The following is a 19,731-nucleotide window of genomic DNA, read 5'->3' on the forward strand; positions in this document are numbered from 1 at the left end:
CGATCGTCTTCGCTTTCAGCGATGTTCGCTCTGCAATCGCGTTTTACCGTTCGCGAATGGACTCGGCCGTTTCTAGAGGGGAGAGAGAGAAAAAAAAAAAATTATTTGAAAACTCACCGAGAGACCCGGGGGAGAGTCGGCAAACTCGATACATTACACGCAGACCATAATTAAATGTCGAGCAACTCATCACTGATGGACACGCCTAATTTCATTCGCTGCCATAACTTCATTAATAATTTACGTCCCTTTCAGCTTCCACCGCCCTCCTTCGCCACCGGTAATTGTCGTCCGCAAGATTTTTCCGCATCGCTCGATAACGCCCCGCGAGTTCACCGCTCCGCGCCGCGCCGACTAAATCGAAAGGGAAACCTCGCGCTCTTTCTTAGCTCTCTCGTGTAACGAGGCGGTAAACGTAATTAGCAGAAATCTCCCCCGCGGACAATTTATTTTATAATATATCGCGAACCCTTACGGACGACGGCGAGATAAAACATCTAATGATTGATTACAATAATTTCCAGCGGGAATTTATGAACATTGAAGGGCTCAACCCTAAGCTGGAAGATCGTACTTCGTGATAGACCCATTTAGGTTCGCTGGAAAATTCAAAGAATCGATAAATCCCGATTGTTAGCTTGGTCAAAATTGGCTCGATTTTCAGGGAGTTCTTTGAGTGAATTTTAGAAGGAATTATCGTAGGAAGTTTTAAATATTTGAGGGCTCAAATTGAAGCTGGAAGGTCGTACTTTATGACAGATTTAGGTTCGCTGAAAAATTCGAATCATGCCATTTCCACTTCCACCATTGTTTTCAGTCTTGAAAAGTGGGTCAGACCCATTGTGGTCTTACCTTCGATAGACGTAGCTCTATCGATCGATGATAGCGCTGCGCAATAGATCAACGTCTATCATGCTTAACTATAGTGGGAGGTGTGCTGCCAAACATTGTCAGTCCTTCAGGAGCTGCCGGCAGAAGGAGTTTTAATGAAATTTGTAAAAACGCACTTTATTACAGACCTATTATATTTGATGGAAAATTGATTGGATATAAATGATAATATTAGCGGGGTAAGGCAGCACGTAATTACACGGAATGCCCAAAGAAATCAGTATAAAATAATAGACGTTCCGCAACGATGTCGTGGCTCAACGGGATAGCCCTTTAGCCAAGTAACCAAGTAGCCAAGTAACCAGAGACATCTACTAGGTGGCAACAGGCCATCAAGGTATTAGGAGACAACACTACGCCGTCAGTGTCCATTTACCAAAGACACGGGCCGCATTAACGGCCACCGGGTGTCAGGAAAAGGTGACAAAACAATTCGAGCAACACGCACACTTGGACAAACATCGAAGGAACACGAGACTTCCGGTTCGGGGAGACGCGGTCACAAAAACATTCTTTTCGACTCCTAGAAAGGGGGCACGACTCTCGAAACTAGAGCTCGATGCGTTTATGGCTTTCACCAATTTGTGGTACAAGAGAACGCCTTCGGGAACAAACATTAATAATGTCTTCCCTTCATTCTGATCTCAAAGCATATATAATTCATGAAACAAATTTTTCCTTTAGCCTGTTGTTCATAAAATGGGAATTTTCTTCGAGTAAATGGAGACAACACGATGAAATATTTGTGCGAAATAGATAGACGATTATTTTCCTAGTTGTGAATTTATTTTTGAAAGTCTTCAATTTCTATAAACGTGTTTCGGGTGATTCTTATTTTCCGAAAATAAAAGGGGAACAAGGTTTTTCAGTTTATAGTTGTAAGGGGGATTTTGTCCGGACAGAAATTGGTATCGGGCGCAAGAAAAACACGAGGCCAGGGCATCGGTATCTCGATATCATGGTTCGTTGGTGCTCTTAGGGAGCGGACGGAGTCAAAAGTCAAAGACGTTAGACATCGATCATAGTTTTCGCGCGATTTACTCCGAACGTTCCGTCATACCATAACCGTCGTCGCCGGTTCTCTCTCTCCCTCTCTCCCGCTCTCTTTTTATGCTCTCCCTATATTCACTCTGATCTTCGCCGTGGCCCAAAAGCAGTTTTCCTGCTCGCTCGTCGCCTAACAACATCTGCTGTGCTTTGGGATGTCTTCCGGACGACGACAACTCGCGGTCACCCGTGGGATCGATTAGTCTTCTCTCCCGTGGAAGTCGTATGTTGTTTCTCGAGGCAAAAACCAGCGAGAAATCTCGCGGCGTCTACCCAGAATCTTGCCAACCGCCGATTACTACGCAAGCTGTAATACTAAATAACCTGATACTACACCATCCAATCCTTTTCTTTTTTTATTATAGAAAATCTCATATGAGATTTATTTGAATTTCAAAATATCAAGATATTGTTCACAACTTAGTAAGTCCATAAAATAGAGAAATAATTTCGTATTTGGTTTCTGTGCCCTGCGACTAATTCAAACAATTTTTCAATATCCTCATTTCCATTAGGGTTGCTGGAAGAAGCCATAATCAGAGCGCTAGAATATTTTCCAAGTGTCCAAGTTTGAATCTATCGCTGTCGTGGGGGAATGGGTAGGTGGCTCGTGAAATGCGAGCCGTTAAGGAAACGCGAAGGCCGTCGAGTTTTTGAAGTTCTCTGGCTAAAGCACCTCTTTAACGTTCTTTTCAGGGAAGGGACGGCTTTACCCGGCCTACAGTCTAAGCGGCAGCGAGGGTGAAGAAAATTCGCCAAGTCTGCGCGGCCGAACCTCCGGCTACCCTCAAAATAATCACCAGACCTCGCAATCGCACCTCAACCACTACAACTCCAGCCAGCACAAACAACGCTCCTACCAGCAGCAACAACAGCATCCCCTCTATCATATGCCCAACACCGGCGCTGGATTGAGTGACACACCGACTTCGGGTAACGCGTCCGACGAAACTCTCACCGACAGTGACCTAATCACTGTTGCTCGTGACTCCGCTCTGCTCGTTCATAACGGTAAGTTCAACCGCATTATTATTTATCACGCTGATTCGTCACGCGTACCGCGACGGGATTCGTCGGAGCTAAATATGAGAAGCTGGAAATATTTTCAGATACCGCTTTTGGTAGATTAGAAAATTTGATGGATTCCGAAACTTTACGATTATAGAAATCCGTGACACGAAAATTTTATTATTTATACGATTTTGCAATGCTGCGACTCTGTACGTTTGTAATTTCATGGTTCTGTAGTTCTACATTAGGGAGACCCTGAAATTCTACAGATCTGTGACTCAATATTTCTATGACTCTATATTTTTAAAGTTGAATGAATTTATGGATAATCAAGAATTGATTATAATAATTTCCAAGGAGAATTTATGAACTTTGACGGTCTTAAGTTGAAGCTGGAAGATTGCACTTTATGATAGATCCACTTAGGTTTGTTGGAAAATTCGTAATCACGTTGGAAAATCGATAAATCTCGACCGTCTGCTCGGTAAAAATTAGTCCCAATTTGAGGGTATTCTTTGAGAAAATTTAGGAATTTGTTCCTGTAGGAATTTTTGATCGTTTGAGGGCTTGAATTGAAGTTGGAAGATCGCACTTTATGATAGATCCACTTAGGTTTATTGGAAAATTCGTAATCACGTTGGAAAATCGATAAATCTCGACCGTCTGCTCGGTAAAAATTAGTCCCAATTTGAGGGTATTCTTTGAGAAAATTTAGGAATTTGTTCCTGTAGGAATTTTTGATCGTTTGAGGGCTTGAATTGAAGTTGGAAGATCGGACTTTATGATAGATCCACTTAGGTTTATTGGAAAATTCGTAGTCACGTTGGAAAATCGATAAATCTCGGTCGATCAACGTTAGCCCTAATTTAAGGGGATTCTTTAAAAGAATTCTACAATGTGTTTTCGTAGAAATTTCTGAACGTTCGAAGGCTTGAATTAAAGACGAATGGCGTTACTTTATGATAGGTGCATTCAGATCTAAAAATAAATAGGAATTCAGATCAGAAAAAATGTTCAGTTCTCCGAGCCGATGCACAATGCACCGGGTGCAGCGTCGAAGGGCGTATCCCAGGTGAGGTGTGACGAATCAGAGCGAAAGACAGGGATCGATATACGGTCCCGGTTAACGAAGGCACAACTTCTTCGATAATAATCGTATCAAAGCGTGGAGGAACGTTTCGCACAGTGGAATCAGTCATTCGCAATATCATGGAATCGTGTCCCTACATTACTCAAACATGATGGATGGCCCTCGCCGCGATGAGGTGTGAGGCCACACACGGGGGGTTTGTCGGAGATGGAGGTTATCGGCACACCGGCTTGTCACGGATGACGTATCGCCTGCGAAGGTATACACCAACGTACCTCGGACCTGTCCACCCCAACCTGTGCCAACTTCTAGCGAAGGCACCACCTGGAAACCGTCTCGTCCTCGCGACGAGTATGAGTCCTTACCGTGTACGCGGCTGGCTGGACACTTGCCGCCTCTGATAGGTATTTATCACCTTGGCCCGACACAGGACGAGTCAATCGAGCCATTTAACGGTAAACTTACGCGACAACTCCGCCCGCGGCGAGAAACCAGAAGAAAGATAAAACGGAACAGTCCGCCGCGCCGGGAAGAACCCGAGCCGCTTTTAACGAAGATCGATTGCCCGGACAATGCTCCGCCGCGTTATCTTTTCGATAACGTGCCCACGAGATGTTTAATCGTCCCTTTCCGCCGGCGATGTTCCTTCGTTTCCTGCGACGCCCGTAATTTGGCTGGAAAGCGAGAGGCAACGTTCTCTCCGAATTTCTTCTGCGAAACCTCGAATGTCCATCTTCGTTTTTGCTCATTTTTTTCTCGCCGTTGCTGAACTTGACTCGAACCGCTTTCGTTAAAGGTCGCTTGTAGAAAATATTAAGTCTTTTAGGAAGTCTTTAACGGGGGAAGGCTAGCTTTACCGAGCTCTAAATGTGACTATTTTACAGTATTTTATAAAAAGAATAAGCGTGAATTTATCGCCATTTTTCAATAATCGTAAATTTAAAATATTGGAACGCGTCCCGTTAGCCAAGTGGTGGTGAAGGCTGATGCTTCCCGCAGGCATCACTATAAGCTCAATCGAAGTCACGCACAATCTAATCTTCGCGAAACTTCAAAGATAGACTCTGCAATTCATTTCGTCGGACGTTTCCACCCCGATGTTTACAGGGTAATCAAGACAAAAGGTCGCGACGGCGATCATCCATCAACCGAAGGAGTCATTGGTCGGGCTCGTCGGCCCCGGAAAATGATCGAAGACGTTATTATTAATCCGCGTCGGTCCGCCGCGCCCGGAACGGCGCCCCTCGCGAAATGACTCGTTGGTTTCCAGTGTGATGCTAATCCAGCGGGCGTAATTGTCGATTTATGCGTGTGGCCCCCGTTCTGTCGCACAATGGCCGAAACAGGATGCGTGTTGCGGGGACAGAGAGAGATAGAGAGAGAGAGAGAGCGGGAGGGAGAGTGAGAGAGAACGTTATATTGCTAAAGCACGAAACAGGAGAATCATATGTTCGATAGAGGGGGACGATGGTGTGTCATCGTTTCGTCACGCTCGCGAACCTCGAAATCCGCGAATGGAGTCTTTATTTTCCTGGGGCCCCAGAGTCATTCTGATTCAGCTGAAATCTTAATGGAGTATCGGGAGAACGGTTCGAATGCCTACCATGAGCTCGCCTGTTTCGCATTATGGTCAATAGACGGGGAAAATGTCGAGACCGCATTTTTTCCGGTGGGGGTGAGGGTGAGGTTGCGCCGCATGCGATTTTCTACGGAGGCATGTACCGGTTTCGCGAGCTAATGGACGTCCACTTGCTGTCATGAATTTGTGAGTTGTGGTGGGTAAGAGTATCTCAACTCTTGGAATTATTTTTTCAGAAACTCCTCCCTTTTATAGTAAAATCGTTGAAAATCTTACTTATGGATCTCTGGATCTAATCGACCCAACGTATGAGGATTTTTAGAGTGCGAAAGGGTCGATCCACTGCGATCAATTCGAACCTCCTAAGTTTTTGTGGAAATGTTTTGGGGACGATATTCGACATTTAAGAGCAGGCTGTTTCCCATTACGGTCAATGGATGGGGGATATCGGGACCGCATTTTTTTTCCGGTCTATGGGGGTGCGGGTAAGACGAGGGAGAACGGGGGTTTGTCACCGGCAACATCGACGTCATTTTAGCGGGCTCGTCGCGCGATCCATTCTCCGCGACACGGGGAACATTTCCATTTAGATGCTCATCTCGCGGAAAAGATTCCACGGGGATATATCACCGTGACGTTATGTCTCCTTTCGTTCGGGGCGGACGTGGAACAGGGCCCGGAGATACTATCTCGGAAATAAACGATCACAGTTAAACGCTTTGCTCGCAATACGAGCCATTAGCGTGCATCCACGCTAATATCCTGCCCTCCTCTGATGCTACCGCGCGGCCAGACATAAACAGGAGCAAGATGCGCCGCCTTAATAGATTTCACCGGAGCCGGTTGCGAGTGGCACGCGGTCTCCCAGCCGAGTCCGCGCCGTAATTCAGTCGACGGTCGGGATAATTTCTTAAAATGGACCGAACAACAACCCGGGGCCCCGGCTTTTAACGCGGTCCGCGCCGCGGAAATTGCGTTGTTAGCGGCTCCGCGAACGACGGATCACATCTGCATCCTCCGTCAGACGATACTCATCGATGCCCGGAGATGCTCGCTCGCACGACGACATTATGCGAGCTACCCGGAGACGTACATTTGTTTCCCGGAATGCGTAAACGGTCCGTAAACGGTCCGAAATTTATAGCAGGCGTATTTGATGTGGCGTTTATCCGGTGATCAAATCTCTTGCTCAGGTTTTATCGCTTAATCGAGGCCCACAAGATTATTGAACCTCTGTCCGTGAAGTTGAAACTCTGTATCTTGATTGGACCACAGGTGACGGTGGGTTCTGGAGAAATCCGGTTTTGAACTCTCGTGGAATCTACAAAGTCTGTTTTTTTTTTTTACTTTAATTTAATGCCACATTTTTGTGCCGTATTTATTAGTAATAGAGTGGTTCGAAAAATTCTGTTTTCGAGCTGTCGTTAGCACTTGCTTTTTCACACGAATTCGGTGTTATAATATTTTTCAGATCCAAATTATATTTTAACTTTCGTGCACCAGCTTGCAGTGGTAGAAATTAATTATTTGAATTATAGTGTTCGAGCAGAGTTGGGGAACGGTAGGCAGCCATAGCAATCGAATTGGAAACGGTACCGGGTGTTTCCAGCGGTTGTCGGTGGTCTAAATGGCGACGCTCGGAAAAATTGTTGTAATGTCTGCTTACGGGTGTGTATAATAAATAGAAATTAACGGGAAAAGGGGTAGGGGGTAGGGGGTGGAGGTAGCGTTATCCATGGCAACTACTCGAGCCCAGCAAAGACCATGTAGATTACGGCTTGTACCGTTATTGTAAGGTATGTAATTACCACACCCAATATCATTGGCGTGCGTATAATTACTACATGCGCTATCATCAATGGGTATCTAATTTCTACACGTACCTTCACCAGCGGGTGTGAAATTACTAGATGTACTATCCACGCTCACCATTCAACTAATACGTCCCGCGGCCCCGTGTATCACAGATTGTGCAATTACAAAGTCCAGTTACAGAACTTGAAGTATTCGTTTAGCCCGTTGTCGACGCGGGAACGCGCTCGAATAATCCCTGCCATCGCGCGAATTAACGTATCCGAAGCGTGTATCGATCATTGTGTTCGAGGACCGGGCCTCGCGAGCTCGGCTCTCGAGGGCTCGACTCAATTTAGTTCGTTAAAATAAAACATCGATTCGCCGAGCCTACTTTGCCAAGGATCCCCCATTACGGCACGCAGTGTGCTGCAATTCTCATCTCCATTAAGGCCCCCGCAATCGACAGGCTCGATCATTTTCACACCGACGCGGCGGCCTCCCGGAACAGAACGATCCCCCACGCGATGCCCTCCATATCAAACGATGAGATACTAAATATTATTATCTCCATTCCACCAATTTCAACCCCTTCGCGCACGGGAACCAGTCGGACGAAGATTTCAACGAAAGAATCGAATGAACTCGTATAAAATTAAATTCTGTGATCAGTATTTATCGCGTTGAGCGCCACACCAGAGCCCAAAAAATTCTCAAAAAGTCGGAACAACTTATTTAATAACGCCGGACCGGAGAAGTCGAAGTTTATTTACCGGGAGAGAATAAAATTCGATTCCCGTTCACTTCAAAGTAAATTTCTCGCGGTGAATCAGCAGCCCAGGATTCTCGCGCGAAGTTCCGGGGACCCATAGTTTACCGGGAATTATCGATGGGGGTTCCGGCGAAATGTTTTTAATGGTCAAGTTTTCGACACGGTGTTCCCGCGAATACCAATAGGATCGTTTTCTCCTGGGTCGGTCGCGGCCAAGTTTTGACAGAAACTATTCGCTAATAGTCTACGATATGTGAGCGACTGGTATGTAACGTATAATGGCGGCTCGAGAAAAGAGAACTTCGCGGTGCAGTGTACTCGTGGAATTCGAGGCAGCTGAAGAGGGTGGCTGAAATGCGGAATGTGTAGATGGGGATAGAACGGTACCAGTTTGTCTGTTCTTTTCCCAGACAAAGAAAACGCCGGGAAAATGAATGGTAGGTGTCTCCGGGCTGGCCAAATACAAATTTTTCTCCCGAGAATTCGAACATAAATTTCTGACTCCTCTCCACGGCGACCGAGGATTCTACCACCCCCCCCCCCTCCCCCGCGGGCGCATGAATTGCAAAATCAGTCGGGACAATTCTATAATAATATAAAAATATAAGATTTTCGGGCCCTTCGAACTTGCTCCAGGTCAGTTTTCGACTTTAATATTCCACCAAAAAATGTGATTGGTAATTGATGTGCTCGTTGAAATTGCAAGACGTCTTGAAACATTTAATTCGCTGTCACATTATTTATTCGAACAAGTATTAAAAATGCAACAGGTCTCAAAATCTTATTTTGTATTCCTACTTTCGTTTCACTCGGATGAAACATTCTTCACAGCCTCTACTTTAGTGAAATAATGATCAGATTGAAGGCAGAAGCAACAGAGTACCGTGAACACTAGCAAGGAAATATTCCCTTAAAAATGTGCTCGATGCATCAAGTGAACAGCTGCAATTGGCTCGGCCAGAGTGGAAGCTCGATATTTTCGAAAGTTGCTGCGGGATAGATAATTTCTCAGCGCAGCAGCCATTTCGTGGGCGGAAGAGACAGGAAGCCGCGCAGAAGAAGAAACATCCCGTTCAAAGAGAAGAAAGCAATACAGCGGAAAGGGGGAGATTAATTATCTACGAGACGATAATTCGTAAAGAGGCAGCTGAACCGGTGAAGGTGTGCGTTCCTTGATAAAGTCCCGGCGTTCCTCGGTGTTGGAGCGTCGAAGGTCGGAAACGACGTGGATTAGAGCGCACGACCGGAATTTCGCGGGGAAATCCATTCCTGCGCCGGAACCATGACCGACCCCGGAGAGCTTTCAACCAGGACGAATGAATATCCGAAAGGGGTGGGGGATTACTTCCGTCTCATTAGCGTGGGCCACAGTTCCACGCAGCGAGATCGAGGAATTCGTCACGCCTGACGACCATACACCCCAGAAAATCCGAATCCGCTCGGCGCGCAAGATGATGAAAGTGTTCAAGGCGCCGATGATTAACCCCTGGGATCACGGAAACCAAATTCACGGGGCTCTTTATCTCAACAAAATACCGTCCTCAGACACCCCATTCACATTCCCCTCCCCTGCCGCTTTTACTGCACACAATTGTTTTCTCCGAGAAACAATCGCCGAGAACGAATTTCTCAAGTGTTTAATATATTTATATCGAAGGTGTGAGAAGTTTATCGCATCTCAATACATCTTTAAAAATTATTTGAACGGTAGATTTGTGGGAGTGTGCTAAGTGGATGAAGATTGTGTAGGGCGTAAACCGAGATTTCGTGATGATAGGAATAATTACGAAGGGTGCCTAGCGTGTTGAGGACACTTTTGAGCAGAGTAGGTAAAGGGATCTGCCCCATTGTCTCCCTTCTGTTCCCGTATCTATTCGATACAACCTGTTAACGATATCCGTGGATCCTTTGTCGATGGGTGCAGTTCGTTACACCTAAGGAGTTGCTGATTTATGTTTCAGACGCCAAGAAAAAAGAGAGCTTTGTTGTCTGCCGCGTTAAAAGGGCGAACAACCAGGGCTATCGAATTTCGTCTTCGCCCGCTCAAAATTAACGAGGGACCACCCTTCGTTGAAATCTTTGTTACAATCGACGCTGTGTTTCAACTTTGACCCCCAATGCTTTGTTAACAGACGTTCCACACCCTTATCTGTCTGTAGACTTGTCCCTTTATCGACAAGCAACACTTTCGACGAAAGCAACACTGTCGACACTTTTCGACGTGAGATGAAACTCATCCCTTTCCTGCAATAGCAATCTTTGAATTTACCTACGAATTTTCAATCCATACTATGTACCCCCCTTTCAACCCTTGTAAGGGTAAGTATTAACCCTTGGAACCCTTGTGGTCCGTGTTGTCGTTCTGTTCTTGGAATTTTCGAAGTTCTGAGGCCTCGAATTAAAATAAAATGAAAATTCTCAGGATTGAGATCGAAGGTTGCAGAACAAAACGACCCTTTTCAGGAGCAGTTGCCATGATCGAAGACACAGTTCCAGCAGAGGTTCCAATATCCGACCACCATCGTGACTATTGCTCGTCGCACCCCGGTTTCCCGCTTCCGTCATCACGGAATCGAATGTTGAAGAAAAATCAATATATTATACGGTATCTCGTTACGAAACGAGGGGGTTGTTTAACGGGGCCCCCCGCTCTCCCCCTCGTCCAGGGTGCGCACACTCTTCGGTTCTTCTCGTTCGCGTTCTGTTTCGCGCCCAATTTGCGGCCCATCATCGCTGCGGAAGAAGCAATTTCTAACTTAAATGAAACTCCCTCTCACTCGGTTGCTCGGTCTCGCGCGCGCCCCCGCACGATCGACAGGATACACCCCCCCCCCCTCTCTCTCTCTCTCACTCCTCTCTCCTCTCTCGAAGCCGTTCGTCTTCGGGTTTCATCGAGGGACGCCACGGAAGTTCTTCTCCCGAGACGATCGTGCTACGGCCGGCTTCTCGAACGCCTACACGCAACTCACCACCTTCTTGTCAGAATTCCCAGCCAAGCCTAAACTTCGGCTGCTGCACGCAATTTAATCTTCCTGCGGTGAGCTACGGGCCGGGAGCCGGTCTGCGCGATGCTCCTTCAACCCTTTCGAGTCACCAATGACGTGATAACGATGGATTCCTTCGAAACTTTTCGCCAGATCCCATGAATTACTTTGTTAACGCTCGCATGACCACCGCGGAAATTCGTGCCAGTTGGAACTCGAGCCCTCCGAATAAGGACTCTACATTTTAGGGATTAATACGCGCTCTTGACTCGTTGCCTGCCACTTCGGTACCCTTAACATTTATTGCAGCAATTATTTCTGTAGCCTCCTTGCACACTAACGCGTCAAACGCGAAGCCAACTTCGAAAATACGCCTGCGCATAAGCGAAAGAGTTGCTCGTGTTATTTCCGTTTAATCTAAAGCTGAATGTTACCGGAGTCTAAATTGCGTAGAATGTCTAAATCGACCAGCGAGAACGTCTAAACACTTTCAGCACTTCGTAAATTGTTTCTTAAGAGTATCAGGAGTTATTGAGCTATAAATATTTATACTTCGCCTGAGAGCTGAAACTGCCTGTCCTAGAAAGTTTTAATTGCCCGGTATTTAACGACCCCCGTAAATGCAACTACAAAACGGGACATTAAAAATTACATAACACTTGCAGGATCGACAATGGTCCCTCTCGACCACATAATTTTTGCCAGTCAGAGATGAAACATCCCAACAGAGCAACAAATATAAATTCTGGTATTTCAAGTCGTGACTGAAATAACTATCATTCACGGCAAATGTCTAAACCTATCGTCCTGTCAAAATCTCCTGCTTCTTATAAGTATTAAAATGGTACTTGCTCGGCCATAAATATTTATAGTCGGCGTGAGTGGAAAGTGCGAGACCCGCAAAGCTTAAATTAGCTTGAACAAACGATGGCCGAAACGGGATATTGAAAATTGAATGAGAACTGTTCGTAGCGATATTAAGAGAAGCATAAATAACGGATTTAGCGTGAACAGATTTACCGCGGCATCCGCAGCAGAAACACACCGATGTTTTACATAAGTTCAGCCACGATTTTGTTTGACAGCCGCTCGATAAATTATCCACGTTCCACTTTCAATAAACTATACCGTATCAAGGTAATCGGATTAACCGGATATATAGATTAGCCTACTTTCTCGTAGACACACGAGTTAAGAGCACCTTTGAACCGCTTACGAACTGCTTGTTAGATTCCTGTCAAGATCATGACGCAAACTTAGATTATCCTGGAACTACACGCAACTCGTTATGCGCGCGGTGACAGTATCTGTGCATTCGATGATCCACCCCCCACCCCTCTCCACCGAAACAATTAAAAATGTCCAACGAGCGTGATATTGCAATAACAAATAGAACGGCTTCGAAAAAAATATTTGAACATCAATCTCCGAATTTCGAAAAAACTGTCGATATTTGAAATGTTGTAACTTCGTGAAAAAAGATCGTACAATGCTAAACTTAGACTCATTTTAAAGCTTGAAGCCTCTACTCTTACACAGGGTCATTCATTTTTTCCTGAGATCTGTTTCCACGCTATAGTAGTTGGAAAACTGAAGGTATGTTTTCTCTCGAAATATCTACGAATTCAAACGTTTGTGAAATCAGTAAAAAATTTTTTTCCTGATTGAATCTTACACCAATTTAAGGGTGGGAGCTTGCTCTTTACAACGATATAAAAAAATTTAATTTGCGATTTTTTTTTGCCTGTTTTATTGCACTTTGAATGGAAGGCCTAACTTCACAGTAGAAGATTCAGTATGAAAACAAATTTTCAATGATTTTACGAACGTTTGAAAAATATAGTTTAATATTTCTTATTTCTAAGATAAAAATTGCGCGCAAGGTACACCATTTTAGAAATGTGTAGACAGTGCAGAATATTCGTATGTATTAGTTAGTGTTTTCACGAACAACGAGAAAAATCGGCAGAGTTGTTCCAGTGGCGTACAATAAAGTATAAAAAGCTGTAGCTGTCGTCACTATCGCACGCCAGCAAGTTCGCAAAATTGCTTAGCAGCCTGCCGATATGGCCGAAGTGGGAGCTCGCAGAACTTCGATAATCTTCTCCACTGCGGCTCCAGGCCCAAGTTTGGCAATCAATGCGAAGTAACAGTTTAATTAAATACGAGTAACCCTTCGTCGACTACGCGTTTACTCGAAGACAGAATAATCTTGGCCGTGTCGTCTCAAGGGCTCTGGCTAGGGAATTTTCGGCATAATCGCAAATCCGTCTATCCTACGTCATCATCGACAGCTCGCATCGATCGACCGCGCCAATTTATCTCGCAATGGACACCATAGCATTTCCAGCAAACAATCAATTCTTTACAGATCAACGAAACTCGAGCGAAAAATCAATTTTATTTTAATTTCGACTTGGTACTGGTTGGACGTTCAACTGAAGAATTTATGTAAACATTAATTTTGCTGGAATTGTCGCATAATCTTTTTATGTTAGTCGGTTCGGTGGTAAACAATCTGGAAAGAAATCCCTGACTGGAGAAAAACAACTGGAAACCGAACTCGGCAAATAACTTACGTCCTCGATCGGCGGTTCGAATAAAACGACGGAGCAGGTTGTCGGGAGCAACACTAATTAATGGACGATTTATAATTGCCGGGAGCTCGGGCTGGCTCCTCGTGTGGGGGCGAAGCCCGGGTTGCGTGCACCCCCCAAGGTACAGCTGCTAATGGGGTGGTACGCCAACGTTTGATTAGTCCACCACGAGATCTACGGATCTCCTGCTGCTTTTCTTGCCCCTCATCCAATGTCTTACACCCTGCTACAACTATCAGCACCCAAAAGAACCAGCCTCCTCTTGCATTTTGCTCTTTGCAACACGATTTATCCTACAGTGATTGCTACTTTCTTGTCGTTCGAAATTTAAAATAAAAAGAAAATACACGTCTACCTGTATACCTATGTTCTCTCTATGCATCGAGATCAAATTTTAATAACATTCCTATATTTTACAAATTCTGTTCCGAATGAATCTCCAAATGTTTATTACCAGAATAAAAATATCATACATTTAAATCCCACGGGAATACAGGGAATATGCCAAGAAAAATATTTTAATGAAGCTTTGCAAACTGGTCGTTCCTGTTTGAACACAACCCTCGACGCAGAAAATATGTATTTCACTGGCAAACATATTCTCCAATTTAATCGCTAATTATACTGAAAAAAGCAATGTAAAATTATTTTTGCACAGCAACGATGATTGGAAGACCTTTGCGTATTTTCCACAAAAATATTCGAACACTTGTGAGATGCAATTTTAATTAAAATGAACCCTTACATTATTCAAAATATTGTCTTCATTCTTAAATTTGTTTGTATTAAATAAAATTTGTAGTAAATTGCTAATCATTTAAATATTGTACGAGATGTTAATGTAAAGTGTTAATAATATTCTTTCGAATTCTGTCGTGTTTACTTTCGCTGTAATTTTTGCTTGTGTAATTTCGACACAGTTCCACAGTTAAATCGTCCCTTTAATATTTAATCCGTAACGAAAGTTGGTTAAATTAGTTTTGAAAGTTGATTGTGCGTGCAGATTTTCCGCAGATACCGCAAAGCCAGATTTACATGCCGTGGTTGCACGTATTGTATCAGTTTCACGGAGCTCGAGCCGCAGTCCATAAAGTCAAAGGAAACATCGAGACTCGATGGAAGCATTCCAAGGCGACATTGTTCGGGCGGCCGTCCCCTAGGCGACACGGTGTTTATTAATTTTTTCCGAGACACCGAATAACCTGGGTCGTGGGTGAGACTCGATTCCTCGAGACGGAATTCTTCCTGGTTGCAATAAAATTGTTTTTCTATCGGTCAGCGTCCGGTATCCTGAATAGAGTGTGGAGCCCGGATGAACAAGGGCCCCGTGCGGAGGTGTGTGGAACTATGCTAGGCTACGTCCAGGCCACCCATGCACTCTAATTTATTATAGTTGCGACGAAAAATCCTCCGGCCTGCTGGCATCTCCGCGAACCATTCCACACAGACCGCATACATTTATAGAATTTTCTTCTACAAATTGATATCGCACGGTTACCAAATTATTGTTGTTACATTTTACAATTGTTGTTTTTGGTATAGTAACATTATTGTTATTGTAGGGAATATTTTAACCAACAAGCAAATTGTATGAAATTTCTGATGGAAAGCTTCAACAAATATTTGCCCAATTCATCTGTTTGTGAAAATTGTGGTGTGTTCAAAAATTGAACATGAGAAAAATGGATGCAAGGATTGAAACAAATAAATATTATTTTCCAAATTATGCTCCATGCTAGCCACAAGAAAAAAACCTACAAGGATTAAGACAAAAATTGTTTCCCAAATTATACTTTATATTAAAAATCAGAAAAATGGATGCAAGAATTCAAATGAGAATTGTTTTCCGATTTGTATTTGTAAAGCAACTGTATGCAAAATTAAAATAAAAATCATTCCCTAAATTGCACTAAAAATTATTTCGTGATGCAGGCTTGGTTTCGTTGCGGGCTGAGTTTGTGGAATAAAATTGAGATTTTATTGGGGAAGGGTTCGTTCTTTTTCCTCAGTGATTGTTTGTGTATTCGTGGGGGGAGGGGTCGAAGTACACGATCGATATCGATCTTCGAGGGTGGAGGACTGCGTGTGGGCGTTGAACACGATCAAAGTGGAAATCGCAGCGAAGGGGGATGCGCTCGGAGAGGCAGGCGACCATCGGTTACTAATAACCCACGGCCGAATTTGTTGTTCCCGGGCCTGAGCAATGAAATATCGTCATCGGAGCCCTCAAATTAAAGTAACCAAATGGGGTACCCCGGGGCTCTTGTAAGACAGAATATATGGACCCGATGCCTCCACTCCTTGCCTCGTTTCATTTTAGAGGCGTATAATTTCGTCGTAACGTCTAACTGGGACGGTTCGGTTCACGGGTTGATTCAGTGGACCCCACGAGTACGCCGCCAAGCCTCATTTATTACCAGCTGATACATTTTACTTACGATATGCAACAATAATTGCAACGGTTTCAAAAATTCTGCTATATCCTCAACTTTTACTACATGTTCTCCCGCAAAATTTATTCAGACTACAGTAGAACCGTCATGAATTTTTTCTTGCTGTTCCGTGGAGTGAAAGTATGTGTCTCTCTCCTGGTAAAATAAAATTGTTGTACCTTCGTCAAAAATTAACGCCATTTGCCACCGTTGATAAAATTCATCCTCTGCATGAATCGTCAGCAAATCGTCGTTACTATTTTCCATCTGTTCAGGCCGAGAGCATTGCAAAATTCCAATTTCTCGCATCTTGACAAGGTGGAAATAAAATTGTGGAAAGTTGGGTGACCTTTGCGCAACCGTCGAATTGTTAAAACTTTCTCGGCGGAATAAAAAAACAAGCGCCGGAGAGTTCGAGTTCCATTCGAAAAACATTTTCGCGGAGTTTTCTAGGGCGAACTTCGGTGGGGGGGGGGGGGGGGGGGTGGAAAAAAACTGGAATTTTCGGGTTAGCGAAGTTCCCTTGTTAATAGTTTCATCGGACGACCACTCGTTTAATTTTCCGACCCGTTAATTATTTCGAGCAGTGCATTTTATCGAGGCCGTCGCGAACGGGCTGCGGTGTAAAAGCAAGCGAACCGGGTTTCCGCGCGAGGCTTGCGCACCTTGGCGTTTCAATACTTCAACGACACTCTTTATGCGTCTGCAAAGTTCTTAAACGTTCATGCAAAGCGCGTAAAGCCAAAGCGAGAGAGCTGCGAGAGAGGTCGAGGAGCCGCGGCCACTAAATTCAAAATGTAATAGCATTATCGCCGATATTCCTTGCACGTTCGCGATTCTCGGTACCAATCGGAAAAGCGTTGCTCGCGAAAGAGAGAGAGAGAGAGAGAGAGAGAGAGAGAGAGAGAGAGAGAGAGAGAGAGAGAGAGCCCGTGAGAACTCGAAACCGAACGCGAGCAAGCCAGGAAATTACGGAAGAATAGCTCGGAATGGGCGAAAGTCGTCCAGGAGGTAGATTTTATCCAGCACCGCAGCAGAATACACCGATGCGGATTTGTTCCTACACTAAATTGGCTCCGAAGCTTTATCCTTTTTCTACGAGACTCTATTCTAGTCAACAATACCAGCGGCGCCTGATAAATCCCAATTTTAAATCCGCCTGCTAACTTCACCGGCAAACCAACCGGAATAAAATAATCCTTCACAATTTCTCTTCCTTATTCCCGCAATTCTTTAAGCAGATCATAAAACTTACGAGTCCGGAGAGGTAAAAATCACTATCTTTTTTCCCCCACGCTGTAAAAGCGTAATTTCGTTGACTTTCCGATGGCTCCAGCTAATTCCAGCAAATAAAACCATCTCGGACTCGTTATAAATTGAAAGAAAATTCTATACGTTTATCATCGATATTTGACTGTTAACAGAATCAATATTACCTTTTCCTCGTAGGAAATTATTTAAAGTTCTAATCAGCTGTGAAACACCTCGTAGGGCAAAGGATTAAGGATTGCACTTACATTAAAAGGCAAATAGAACCGAATCAAAGAGACTTCGCTCTTGTGTAAGAGCATTCTTGCGGACGACTGTATACTGTTTGTTAAACGTATTAAAAAGAAATGGCTATTTTTCATTCCGCCGTGTTAGAAGGCGCGCAGCAGCAGACGTTCCGGGAATGTCTCGAAGGTACGAAGAACGAGAAAGAAAAACGGCAACAAAGTGTGCTCAGAGGGAAAGTCTCAGAAGAGGACTTTCAACAATGACTAGCGCTAAGTAGCGCAACGTTAAGAGCTGCAGTTTGCATTTTACATGTGCCGCCATAAAAAAATGCCCTTTCCAGCTGCCGAGTGGAATGATATTATCGCTGGCCGCCCGATGCACCGGCGAAAATACTCCCCCACGAATATTATAAAGCGAAGCTTGCCTTCAGACCTCCTTCAATTATTTTGCTCCGTGCAACCAGCCCCCAAAAAATTGTGAAATATTCATGGTCCATTCTAAATTTTCCTACAATAACTAAACACTTGAAATAATTGCTTGACACCCCTACATCCTGCTTTCAATATAATTTAATTTTACTAAAGTGCACAGTGTTCTCTTCTGAATTTTTATATGAATATTAGCCGCTTAAAATAATTGTTTAGTCCTATATATCCGACTTGCATGAAGCAATGGGAATCAGGAATAATGCTCCGAAAATGGTCCCCCTCTTTCTGTTCAATCCCAAGATTGATTCCGATTATTTGAGTTACGCAAAGTGATCTCGACGGATCACTGAAAGATGTAGACTGCTTACAGACTGTCTACAATTTTAATAATGGAGCGGCACACACGTGAAAGTACCTTGAACTGCTTTAAAGTCAGACGTCCAGCGGAATCAATTGACAGAAGAGGAAGAAGAAGAAGAAGAAGAAGAAGAAGAAGAAGAAGAAGAGGAAGGCTAGTCGCGCACCACGAAAAACAGGGGCGTATCTGTTTGAGCTCGGACACAATAAAATTAAAAAGCTCGTGTCTCGCTGTTTTCCTGTGATTTTAAGGGGCAAACAAAGGCCGAAGAAATTCGAAAGGTAATACCAGTACATATGCTCCTCTGGCCGGAAAGAATGACGTCGGAACAGGAGAGAAGGGCAAAGGAGGGGAAGAGGAGGGGAAGTTCCGCTGTTCCTCAAACGAATTGCGAGTCCACGGGCCAGAGGAATGCGTAGGTATCCTTGGAAAACATCAAAGCTACATTTGGAACAATTGAAATTGTTTCCCCGGCGCAGCCGGGGAAGATCCTCCGTACTCTTAGCCGACTGGCTCCATGAGTATCTCTCTAGATCCCCGGTTCGAACCGATGTCCTTCCGTCAGGACCAATTCTTCGATTGTCTTCCGCAGACAACAAATTACATTCCGACATGTGTATATCCCTCGCTGATTTTCTCTCTGCCTTCACGTCGATTTTTCCGAACGGATGTTCACCGTCCCTTACCCGCCACCCCCGTACCAACCCCGTTCTCTTTGTCCACACCTTCAACGTCCACCGGACGCCATCTTCGTCCGAGCCGCGTCTATCTCGGGGATTACGAAAGCGACGCGTCCCACGAGTTCCCACTAAAACTTTTTAAAAACCTGACCGGTTGTTCGATCGACCCCTCGAAACACTATACCAGCCTCCCAGCATCGATCCTTCCCTCTCCGAACGGGTCTTCTGGGTCCGCTTACAAATTCCGCGACGGGGGCTGCGAGGTTCGCTAATTGGGCTGCCGCCGTTAGCATAGATTTGTCATTTCGGATCCGCTGCGCGAAGAGTGCTCGAGCACACGAACAAAAATGAACAGTAGACAACAGAGATCTGGCGGATGGAGGAGCTTGGCCTCTCCTCTGATTTCTATGAAGCGAGGCACAACGATGCGAATTTGCACAAAGATCTGCAGTCCAATAATACAACCTTGACGTCACTTGCCCCGAGGGCACTCCATAGTGCTCCAACAGCCAAGAGCTAGTTGGAATTGTCTGTAGGGAATTTCAAACGACCAGTCGCTCGATTTATGATATAC

General features: G+C 44.6%; 1 protein-coding gene across 1 annotated transcript in view; it reads left to right on the forward strand.

Moving 5' to 3' along the window:
- Positions 1 to 19,731, forward strand: part of LOC143355003 (uncharacterized) — a 305,544-nt gene that overhangs the window by 276,853 nt on the left and 8,960 nt on the right. Inside the window, exon 3 of the mRNA XM_076789439.1 lies at positions 2,635 to 2,961. Within this exon, the coding sequence (XP_076645554.1) occupies positions 2,635 to 2,961 (327 nt within the window). The remainder of the gene's footprint in view (positions 1 to 2,634; positions 2,962 to 19,731) is intronic.

This window comes from Halictus rubicundus, chromosome 6, assembly GCF_050948215.1.
Source record: "Halictus rubicundus isolate RS-2024b chromosome 6, iyHalRubi1_principal, whole genome shotgun sequence".
NCBI classification, from domain to species: Eukaryota; Metazoa; Arthropoda; class Insecta; order Hymenoptera; family Halictidae; genus Halictus; species Halictus rubicundus.